Consider the following 12,948-nt stretch of genomic DNA (forward strand, 5'->3'; position numbering starts at 1 on the left):
ATTATTTGTCGCTCTTCATACAATATAAACGAAATAAAAATGAAAACACGATAATAAATATGTTTAAACATATAAGGTGCGGATTTCTCCTCTTTTAAGTCCTTACATCTTCTTTTTAGCTATTATTCTTTTTGACATTCTCCAAACAATACTTAATAATTTCCAAGTTGTTCTCACTTCGTGACACTATATTTTACATCGTGACATTATTCTATTAGTATAACAACCGAAATTTTGGATTTATTGAGAAATCTAAGTCATATATATCAGCCAATAAGGTGACACATTGTTACATATATTAACTTTTTGCTTAATTTTTGTTTATTCTTTGAATTAGGTTAGTATCCCGTGTGATACACGGGTTGGATAATAATATTTTGGTTTAATAAATGAATATAAAAATTTATAAAGTCGAATAAATTAAAAATTAAAAAAGAAAAAAGAATCATGATAAAGTTATCAAAAATCTAAAAAAATGTGTATATATATGATTGTGTATGCGTAGCTGGTAACACCTGAATTATATAGGAAAAATATCATTAATCAAATATTTTGATTCACAAATAGTATAAAAAAACAAATATATTAACATGTTTTTCATATAAAGTCTTTAGGGATACATCACAACCCTAAAGAAACTTAGTCCTACTGAAAAAGTTTGTAAATGTGTATCTACTTATGCTAGTAACATTAAATTATATATGTTTGTTTTACAAACAAAATGTGAGAAACTACAAAAAAGATGATCAAATGGTTATAATAAATGGACAATCTAGTATTATCTTAACAAAAAAAAAAGTTACTCTTGCTAAACTATGAAATACGTATGATTATTCATAAATAAATACATATATTTATTTTACTTATATACTCTTTACAAGAAATAATGTACGTTAACTTTGCAGATAAGTTACTTACAATAATAAGATGTAATACATAGATCTGTAACACCGTTTCGTGTATGATATAAAAAGACAAATTATTACACAGTTCATCAATTATATCAACAAAGTATTCTACAAATGTATCATTAGGTTCTCAAAATTAGTCATAAGCGTAACATTTACATCAAATTTATTAACTTTGTAAAGTCTCGTAAACTTTTTCCCCAATTTGAGAATTACATGGGAATCAAATGGTTTCAAAGATTCATTGATATGAGCAAATGTAACATAATCATCAATAAAAACACACATATATAGTGATAGAAATTAGAAAAATACTATTTAACAAATTCAATAGTTTTGTATAAAATTTAAGACGTTAACCTAGATTTTCATAGATTCAACCAAAATCAAAGATGCAAACAAATCGTAAACCTTAGAGGTTTATTATCGAGTTTTGGAGAAATCATGAAAGTATTTACAGATAAATTGACATAATTGAGATTTGATAGATGGAATAGATTGAGATTATGTGATTGATTTTTTATTCTCTAAATAAAATGTCAAATTGTAATTTGATAGATGGAATTGCTTGAGATTACGTGTGATATCATTTAGGGAAAGAGTCAATTACGTTAGATACGATTTAGGGATGCATGAAAAGTCAACATGTGTTTTATAAATTATATGAAAAATAATATAATTTTTTTTATAATAAATGGTTGGTTACGGGATACACATTTACCGATTTTGATTATTTTTTTTAAAGAAATAGAGTTTTAATGATTGAAAATAAAAACTTGCAAAATGGCACAAACACATATATAGACATATATACTCTCTTTCACTACATGTGATTATATTTTTAATGCATGATATAAGTGCTTATACGATTTTCACAATTTCTACTTCAAATTAGTTTTGAACTGGACACTTTTATATATAATATAATTAATTATAAAGATTACTTTAATATTGAAATGATAAAAGCCAAACACTGATTCTCTAAGCTAAGTCCTCTAATCTTGTTTTTTTTTAATAATTTTAATAATGATGATGATGATGATGATTCACAGAAGAATCATATGCGCTCATGTGACTCATGCCCGGTAGTATAATATTACCTTACAATGCTACACCATTATTATTAGTTATTATTAATTACCAAACAATTAATTCATAATAGGAATGACATATTTAAAGAAATAGTCGGTTACGAAACCATTTACCAATTTTGATTATTCTTTTAATTTAAATAAAGAAAAAAAGGTTTTAATGATTGAACAAAAACTTGCCAAGTGGCACAAATATAGTGCAATTAGGTGCCAAGTGACACAAATATATTTTTGTTTATTATAATAGTAGATATGGTAAGATAAAAAAAAAGGAAAATTTCTAAAATAGCCATTTTTTACTAAACTTTTCCAATTCTAACCCAAGACCAAAATTAATTCCCAAAATAGCCACATTATTCTATCGAATCCGACCGAAACAATACCTGATCCGACGTTTTAAGGTTTTGGTCGACTAATTAGCCGGACGAACAGTCAGAGGAAAAGACAGTCGGATCCTACAGTTCAGTTCATGTTTCCGTCGGATCCGACTGTTTAATTTATCCGACGAACCCTAGATTTTTTAATTATGAGGTATTTGATTTTGAGTTCTAGAGTGAAATTGAACATTATGGTTGTGTTTTCCTCAAAAAATTAAACGATTTGCACTATTGATTTGCTTGATGGAAATGGAGGTCGGTTATGGAGGTTTAATTTTTGAGAGGTAGATATGAAGAATTTAGTCGGATCTGTTGGGTCCGTTAAAATGTTGACACGTGGCACGATTTTAAAGGTCCAAAAAATTCAGTCGGATCATAAATCGTTTTAGTCGGATACAGCGGAATCTTTTGCCTAGTTTGGGTATTTTGTTTCGTCTTTGGCTATTTGTGGAAAACCATGTTAAAAATGGCTATTTTGGAAAATTTCCCATACTGAGTTGATGATGGACCGGATCTCGAATGGCGAGAGGCATTCATAAAGACATATGATTAAAGGAGGGTCGAGAGAGGCTTGTTGCACGATCCACCCAACCCAACTAAGCTAATCAATGTTGCATAAGATAAGAGAGTGGGAGGCCGACCCCCCCTTTTAGAGGTGCACACCTATTTATGAACATATACAAAGGGCTAAAGACATAAGTCCATTAAGAACTACCAAATCCAATAAAAAAAACTCAAATTAACAATCTTTTTCTTATGTTAGACTTAAGAGCTTGGTCGTTGAAGGGGCAATATCGGCGGGGGAATATCGCGCCGAGGTGTTCAGGGGGTAGTGATAAATGGGAGGGGGGGGGTCCGAAGAATGGGCGGTATCGAGGAATATGTGTCGGCCCTCTCATTTTTCAACTGTCATATTACCATTATCACTTCTCATTTTTATCACTCTTTGTAGAATAACTTGACCCATAATACATAACCCACATTCTAACATACACTATCATCTTCCAACCCAACCCACAAACACTCTTTTCATCTAAATAAAATACAACTCTTAACGCTCCACAACCATGAACCCTAACTCAAACACCAACCCAAAGCCATGAACCCTAACTCAAACACCAACCCAAACCAATGGGATTAGGCGCAAATTTGATGAGCTAATTTACTAGAAAACAACAACGACCTTGCTAACTCTTTCTTTGCCAACCAACAAGGGCTTTATCGACCAGTAAAGCCACACCCTCAAACGCACGTTCCTCGGTAAGTTTTATGGACCCGTAATGCCCGATATGTCTCTCAAAACCCCGAAACCCAAGTATCCGAACCACAAGTCGCCTACTACCTAAAAACGAAGTCATAAAAAACTAGAGATCAAAGCACAAGAGAAAAGGGTGAAAGAATACCATGGGCAAAGATGGAGGATATGGCGTTGACACGTGCGTGGTTTGACTTGTCCAAAGACTATATTAAAGGTAATTTTTAAAAATAATTAGTTATACATAACTTTTGTTTGTAGGGGACAAATATTATTAGTTTTTCATTTTTATCGAATTTTGGAAACTAATATTATTAGTTTTTTTTATTTTTATTGAATTTAGGGGACTAATATTGTTAGTTTTATATTTTTATCGAAGGCGACGGTAAACCTTCCCTTATTTTTGGGCGAGTTGTTTTCAAAGTTTTTTGCTACAATGGAATGATATGAATACTACAAGAACGAATATGTATATAGAAAATGGATGGCAATGGGAACAAAAACAACCAACTTCGCCAACGCATACAAAAAAGCTACAAACAACGACATAAAAAGCGGCATGAACGATGCCAATGTGATGGTGTTTGCCCTAAAATAGTATAAAGCCGAGGAGAGCATGATTTTTCTATGTTTGACGCTTGGAGGAAACTAGTGAGCCTGATGGTCGGTTAATTTGTATATGTTTTAGTTTGTTTATTATTTAGTTTTAATTGTTTATTTTAGAACTATCGATACTTCATACGTGTTTTTTTGGATTTCAGGTCATAGGCATTAAAGTACTCAAGATGGACCTGTTGTGACACGGAATGAAGACCCGGGATGTCCAGCACGCTAAACGATGAAAAGAATGAAGGTTGTTGTAGCAGTGTCCCATCGCGGTACGCGATGGGCTTGCTGAAGGTCCCATCGCGGTACGCGATGGGAGGTTATTGAAGTTTGACTTTTTAGTCAATCGCGGTACGCGATCGACTCATAGAAGACCCCGTCGCGGGTTTATAACTTCTTTTTCATCAACAAGAAACCCTAACTCCGTTTTTACGAACCAGAGGCGATTTCCAGCAGTCCGATAGGCGATTTCCACTATCCTAGCTCGTGTCAAGACCTCCCGCATGATCCCTATCATCCGTATCGAAGATTTGATGATGTCTAGGCTCGGCTAATCTCCTAGAATCGCACCCGGGATGTACAGTTTGTAACCATTTACAGTTTTTCTCATGTTATTAAGAATACTTATGTTTTATTATTGATGATTGATATATGATTATTGATATTTAGTATTTCTGTGTGTTCGGTCGGTTTAGGTTAACGTTGGTCTGAACGATCTGTTACCAGTTGCTAGATAATTAGTCATATAACTGTTTGGTTAGATTGAATACGATAAAACGTACAATTACCCTTAACTGAGTCACACTGGCAAGGACTGTTTGATAACCAGTGCCGTGTGTAAAGTAATTGTTGACGTCTAAGGTTTTGTCTGGTTGATCAGTTTTCAGTTAATCGTTAATAATCAATCTGTTAGGTTGCATGAGATACTGTTTGGTTGCTTACTTGAATTCCCGGGTGTGGTTTGCCTTGTTAACTGCTTAATACTCGTTGCTTAGATCTCTTAATTCAAACTATTGCTTGTGTGATCAGCACTAAAAACCAGTACTTCATAATATTAAATCTGTTACACGAATCGCATTGACCACATACTCCTTGTGATACGATACCCTACTTGCTCTAACTATTTAGAATAATTAGGTTTTTGATTGACTCAAACGACGGTCATCAGAGCTCACCAAAGTGGGAGCCCGACCCGCCACCTCTTTCTCGACCGTCCAAACGGTCAAAAAACGACATCTACTTCCGCGGAACCAACATCGCCTAATACCACGTCGAATTCTCATTGTCAACTTGACTTGAATGAATATGATCCTGATTTCGTTTTTGATGAACCGGTGGAGTTCAATGACTGGTCGAAAGAGAAAAATCCAAGGCGACGGTGAGAGGTGGAGGATATTCTTCTAGAATGACATCAACGATGAGTTCCGAAGTGAGTTCGTGCTTTGACAACTTGGAGCTTAAATTTTCCGAGATTGTCTCGATTTGAAAAGAAACAAAATAAGAAAATACAAGAATGCACGAAGAAAGAACAGTATTGCATGCGGAGTATAAAGAAATGCACGATGAAAGAAAAATAATGCAACCGGAACGGAAACGAGAAAATAAATGAGAGAAGAATTTCAAGCTACTCGCAAAGGATCTCTTTGAAACAAGTTTTAACTTAACGAAGATTTTAAATTTCAAACCGGATTATAACGAATCATTATAACTAAAATACCAACCCAAGATTATATAATAAAGCCTCTTTGTTATTTCATAAATATTACTTTTGTAAAAGCCGAAAACGTATAAGTTACATGCAATACGTGCAATCAATCAAAATTTCATGAAACAAGCTACAAGCTAAATACATAATCATTTTACATGTAATTTCACACATATAATATTATATACATACGCTCAAAATATTATTTTCGTATTCACCAATGTTCAGGGTCATACTCGCGTGGTTCAGTAATTCCCGCATTACCGTTATGTGAAGGCTTATGCAATAATTGACACACTTAATTAACCCTAATTTAGTGAGATGCATGAATGAGTGTTTGAGATAACAGAGTTTGTATTAACGGTGTTAACCATGTGTCACAACAAAAGCATCAACCCACATCCAACCACCACATCACACTATTAGAAGTGAGTTAGTTAAAACATAATGTTTACATGGCGTGACGTGAGATTTTGACTAGTCTTTGTCAGGTAGTTACCAACACATAGCATAAACTATGTTAATTGTCGGCACAAAAATTATAATTTATTAAGAACTAAAACATATAAGTATTCATAGGGCTGTAAATGAACCGAATGAAAAGGAACAATGCCTTGTTCATGTTCGTTTGTTAAGGACATAATGTGTTCACGAAAACATTTTATATTCGTGTCCGTTCATTAAGAAAATGAATGTGTTCATGAACATAAATAAAATCGGCGGAGCCTGAAGATTGAGATCGATACATTTATCAATGTGAATAATGAGAAAAAGAAAAGTGAAAAAATGCAAATACAATTTGTAACATTATGAAAATTTCGAGTTCAAAATGTCAACTTTCCAAAGTCAAAGGACCAAAAATGTCAAAATTCCAAACCTTAGGGTTTATAATGAAAAATATGTTTTCTTGTCCTGTCGCGCTACGCGACGGGGTAAAAGACAAGTCCATCGCGTATCGCGATGGCGCTTGGTCAACGCTTCTAGAATAAGTCAACAACGATACGCGATCGCTGTTAACTTACGTCATCGCGATATGCGATGACGTGGCCTGACACGACTGGCACCAGTTCCGCCACGTGTCCACACGTGGCACACCGTCTGCCACGTGTCCCGACACGTGGCCACACGTGGCAAATCGTCCGCTACGTGCCAACACGTGGCACATCGTCTGCCACGTGGCGACGCGTGGCAGACCTACGTTGTGACTGCGCAGGGCTACGTCGCGATACGCGACGGGTGCCTAGGAGGCTGTCGCGTACCGCGACGGGATCCAATTTTTGTCTATAAATAGAAGGCCACGGGATTCATCACAACTCACACCAAAACATGTTTTCCTTTCTCTCTCTAGCATCTCTCTAAACTCCGAAAATCCGATCCTCGATCCACCTCGATAAACATGCCGCAATACCTCGATTTCCGTGCCTCGATTCTCGTTTTTCGTGCCGACGTTTCCTCGAAGTTCGTGCCACCCTCCACCCACATACAACCAAGAAAGCGTTTGTTACCATGGCAATGAGTCTTGAGAAGCGTGCCAACGAGTGGTAAAGATTGGTGGTTTCGTTTGGCGTACAAAAGGAAGTATTGATCAAAGAGGCAAAAGAAATCAAGCGGCGTGAGAGTGCTGCTCGAATCCTTTGGGTTTCCAAAACGCCAACAAGGTTAGGTGTAATGTCAAATGAATATAATAAAATATTATATTAAAAGCTTAAGCTTTAAGTCGAGGTTATACTCGATACCTCGATAAAAGAAAAGAAAACATAACAAAGAAAGAATAAAAGATATGTTGTGATAGAATATGAAAAAATATATATGTGTGCAAGTATATATATTCTTTGTTATGAAAATATTATTTAAGTAATAATGAGTATTCTTAAATAATAAATGAAAGAATACGTTTATTGGAAAAGAAGAAACGTCGGGTTTTTATATATAAACTAAAGGTTTATAATTACTTTTAAACTAAAGGTTTTCAAGTAAAAGAGATTTATGAACTAAAGGTTCATCGAGGTAGAGTTATAAAATAAGACTAAAGGTCTTAAGCTGGATTGTATATTCGACTAACAAATGGTTATACTTATACTATAGGTGCGAGATAGCAAGGGAAAGACCCTCGGATGGTGTTGAAGCCGATCCCAAAGCGATAAGGTGAATACGCCCCCAAACTTTTAAACTTGTTTTCAAATGAGTCAAACATGTTATATGAAAATGATTACAAGGTACTACGTGTCCCTAAAACCATTATAAATGAGAGTATAAACCTAGCCCTCAGGCTGTGGTATACGTGTGTCTGGATCCTTACATATGTGGTAGTACGCGATGGGCACATCGCACCACCCTGATCGTAGGACGCTTTCCCGCGGGAAGTACGATCATTGTGTATACTTACGGGTACTTAACTAAGTCGAACGCTGCGGTGTTTGCTGAGGTGACCTAGAGTAGAGACTTGAATTTATAAATGTGTTATTTAACTTTGTTATTTCTAAGCCACGATGGGCCGAGGCAGGTGTAGTCTCGAGGGGTAATAAAGTAAAAGAAAATATTTTTAGCGTTAGCGTGTTCACCAGCATTCGTTGCTGACGTATGTTATTTACATTTTGCAGGTGAACAAGATTAGCGCTTGGAATATCGAAGTGCTATTTATATCCGATGGCTCGGATTTGTTTTGTATAAACCTAGAATATTAAATGGTGGTTTTGTAAGCATAAAACAAATAATCTTTTGAACTTGATCGGAATTTTTTTTGAAATCCCGATTTATATATTTACAACTTTAATCCACAAGTTTTACAAGTTTTCCGCTAATATAACGTAACTCTGATTTATTTACACTTGTGGTACCAACTGTTAGGTCGCACTCCTAAACCTAAGATGGGGGGTGTGACACAATTTGAGATATGATTCTATTTTATGTTAGGAGTAATAAACTAAAGAAAATAAAATGTTTAAATAAAATAAATAAATACACAAAAACTTTCATGAACATATATTAGCGAATGTTCACGAACACAATTTAACGAACGAGGGCTCTGTACATTTCGTTCTTTTATTAAACGAACGAAAATAAATGAGCGAAAATAAATGAACTTTCTGTCGAACGATTCGCGAATTGTTCGTTCAACGTTTGATTTGTTTATGACCTTAGTATTCATATATATATTTTTTATAAACCCTGTAATAACCTAACTAGAGCTGTTCAAAAACTCGCGTCTTGAATCTCGGGCTCGCTCGATAAAAGCCTAAATCTAACCCACCCGGTTCGGTGTTTCCCGGACCCATCGCAATCAAACTTTGACGGACGTGTTTGCTTTTTCCGGACCTACGTCAACTAAAACCCTACCTACTTACACATATTCAATTCTTCCATCACTCTCCACCATCTTCCATTATTATTATTATTATTATTATTATTATTATTTTCTTAATTGTTTATGTTTCACTTTACAATTGGCTTACCTCACTCCTTCACCATCATATCACCAATTCAATTCAATCAAAACCCCCAATTTTTCACACCTTTTAAAGCTTCCAGTTCCTTGATCCAACCCAATTGCCGCTTTATACTCACCTAGGGTTTCGATTCTTTCAAAATCTAAACAATTACACCTGTCAATTAACCTGATCTAGATCTCTTATTCCTCAATTTGTGTTGAAACCCTAAAATGGCTGATGTAAAAGAAGCGAATAATAATAATAATAATAATAAGAGTAATGATAATAATAAGAGTAAGAAGAGTAGAGGAGTGTTGTATCGGATATGGAATGCGATGTTTGGATTACGTGGAGATGATTTTGAGAAGAGGTTGCAGTATATAAGTAAAGAGGAAGGTGTTATTATTAATAGGATGAACAGGAGGTCTTTGAGGTGGAGGAGAAATAAGAGGAATTTGATCGGTTTTTCGGTTATTATCGAGGTAGGTTTTGTTAATTTGTTAGCTTTGTTATGTGGTTGTAATAATATTGTAGAACTCGCTAGGCGCTAGTCGGACGGTGGGGTACTGACTAATGTAATAGGGGATTCATTGGATTGGAATTAATATGTGATTTTTCAAAATTATGTATTTTTTTTTTGTGTGTGTGTGTGTGTGTATACACAAAAATTTATACATGGGTTTTAAAAGTAAGTATAGCATTATGCATATTTTTTTAAAAACCAATTTTGATTGATTTGTTAGCTTTGTTCTAGCTAGTAATAATATTGAAGTTAATGACGTAGTTGTTTCACAATTGGATGGTGCGATTAATTGGATTGGAATTTTATTTGTTGTTTTGTAAAATAAAATTTCCGATTTCCGTTTAACTTGTTGGCTTTGTTTTAGCTTGTAATGATACCTAATTGATTGACAAGAACTGTGAACCAACCCTTATTTTGAGCCATTGATGTTTATGTGGTTATTATAGTTTCATTTTGTTTGAATGTAAGACGTGTAAGTATAGTATTTTGCATAAGTGTTGTAGGACTGGCTAGGTGCTAGTCGGGCGGTGGGGTACTGACTAGGGATTAACTGGGATCGGTGGGGATACTGACTAGCGATTAACTGGGATCGGTGTTGGGAAAACCGAAAAAAAGCCGACTAGTCGTCCAATGATTAGTTTTAGCTAATCGGCCAAGTAAGTCGGTAGTCATTTTTAGTTGGACCAAATTGGCCCTTGTCTGACCAAATTTCTGGCCAAATTTTGTAAATTCCAGCCAAACTCTGTAAATTACATATAAATATATGTATATATAAAGCTGAAAATTACATATAAAAATGTGTGGGTATGTGTGTATAACTGAAAATCACATATAAAATTTCCAATCCGATTAATCGTTAGGGAGTTCTACACCCATGATCGGGACTAGTTGGATTGGAATTTTATATGTAATTTTTCATTTACACACACATAAATTTCGTATCATTTTTCAGTTTTGACTGGAATTTGACTGATTTGACCATTTGTGACCGATTTTTACTATTTTTGACTAATATTTGACCGATTTTGATATTACCAATTGGACGTATTTGGTGAAACTCTATCGGTCCTGTGTCGACTTATTGGCACCTAGATGCGATTTTTACAACCATGGATATTTTTTATGTGAAATAATCAATCTGAAATGATCTTTATGTTGTACAGTTGATTGCAATTGGTTATGCTATCATGACGACAAGAACAGTGGACATGGATTGGAGGACAAGATCATTACGTGTCTTACCTATGTTTTTGATACCTGCTTTGTCATTCGTTTTGTATTACGGGCTTTCAAGTTTCACTAAGTTTTGTAAGCATACTTATTTATAAACTCTCTTAAACCCCTTGAGGCTTGTATTGTTCATGTTAATAACCATGTATTAAACCATGTGCTTTCATGTAGGCGATCGAAGGGATCAGAAAACATTAGATAAGCTTCGTGATGAAAGACAAGCGAAAATTGATGAACTTAAAGAAAGAACTAAATATTACATCATTCAGCAACTCATTCAGGTACACACTTTGAATCTGCTCATTAAAGATTCTTGTACCATGATATTATTTTTCATTTTCCGACCCGTTTGCAGAAATATGACTCGGATCCAGCAGCAAAAGCTGCAGCAGCAACTGTTCTTGCATCAAAACTGGGTGCAGATTCGGGTCTGAAAGTGTTTCTTGCAAATGAATCACAACATGTTGCAGGCAAAGGCAGTGATGTTGACTTACAAAGTCAACAAGCTAGTGGTCTCAGGAAACGAAACCAGTCAAACCCTATGCCTTCTGGAAACAAAGAAACACCACAATTTGATGGAGATGAGGTTTCCGGAAACTCGCCACGTGGACAGGTGGTTGAGCATCATAATCCTGCAGCTTCGGGTGGTCAAGATGGCGGTTGGATAGCTAGAATTGCTGCATTGATTGTAGGAGAGGACCCCACACAGTCGTACGCTCTTATATGTGGAAATTGCCATATGCATAATGGTAGTGTTGACTTTGTCTTTGACTTTGACTTAATGCTAAACTATTACATTATAATTGATATATTGTTTTATATGCAGGTCTTGCAAGAAAGGAAGAATTCCCATATATCACTTACTATTGTCCCCATTGTCATATTTTAAATAAACCAAAGAATTCGGATAAAATGTCCCCTGTTTCGGGGTCTATAGAAACAGCAAGTGCAAATGTTAAGTTGACTGAAGAAAACGAGTCAGCGAGTGAGAATGTAGCCGTTGCTAGCAGCCCCGTGGTAGCTGCAGTGGACGAGAAAGAAGCAAATGAGAAAACAGTGGCTGCATAGAGATGTGTTGACTTTGACTTTACAGTGTGGTTGTATTGGTTTGTTTTTTTTTTTTTGTTTTTGTGTAACAAAAAAGAATTTTGATGATATATACACACTTCTTTTCTTTTAATTTGGCCTTATTTCCTGTGCATTTTGCATCTCTATGAGTCTATGCAATCACACTATATTTATATTTATATTTTCTCATTTTTATTAAATAATATTTTTTATATATTTTCTCTTTCCTTCACTCACGGTTACTTTAAAAAAATATAAAAAATTATAAAAGGTAAACAGTAATTTTTCAAATTTACAGTAAAATCGTAACATTTTCTCTCTTCTCTTTACTCACAACACTCTAAACCACTTATTATATTATTAAAACCCAACTCACTAAATTTGATAGACAGGATGTGGATGCTTTATGAGCGGTTTCAAAATTTGCCTTATTATGAGCTGTTTAGAATTTGGGCTTGTTAGGAGTGGTTTTGACGTTGTTAAATTGATGGAAATGGTTAGTGAACACAATTTAAAATACATAATCCAAGTTTTGTCAAATTGATGGAACTAGATTTAGTAAAATAAAACTAGTTGTTTTAATTTAAAAGGTACTATTAAGAAAAATATCTGCATTAATAATTCACCATCTAGAAGGTGGTTTGTTATGTCTTGTTAATAAAGTAATGGTTCAATATGACTGTTAATTATTTCTTTTTTAAATGATGTTCAAATGTAGCAGGTTGCAATCTGGTAATTAAATAGGAGGAGATTAATT

General features: G+C 34.6%; 1 protein-coding gene across 1 annotated transcript; it reads left to right on the forward strand.

The window, feature by feature from the left end:
• The first annotated feature begins 9,403 nt into the window (after positions 1-9,403).
• Positions 9,404-12,290, forward strand: LOC143634380 (uncharacterized protein At2g24330-like). Its single transcript, XM_077102478.1, has 5 exons — positions 9,404-9,852; positions 11,057-11,201; positions 11,295-11,404; positions 11,479-11,872; positions 11,950-12,290. Exons 1-5 carry the CDS (start codon positions 9,601-9,603, stop codon positions 12,189-12,191), a joined length of 1,143 nt encoding a protein of 380 aa, XP_076958593.1. The 5' UTR covers positions 9,404-9,600; the 3' UTR covers positions 12,192-12,290.
• Positions 12,291-12,948: the final 658 nt, after the last annotated feature.

This window comes from Bidens hawaiensis, unplaced genomic scaffold, assembly GCF_021521415.1.
Source record: "Bidens hawaiensis isolate Kalapana, Puna unplaced genomic scaffold, B.hawaiensis_p1.1 tig00007048_1, whole genome shotgun sequence".
Lineage (NCBI taxonomy): Eukaryota > Viridiplantae > Streptophyta > Magnoliopsida > Asterales > Asteraceae > Bidens > Bidens hawaiensis.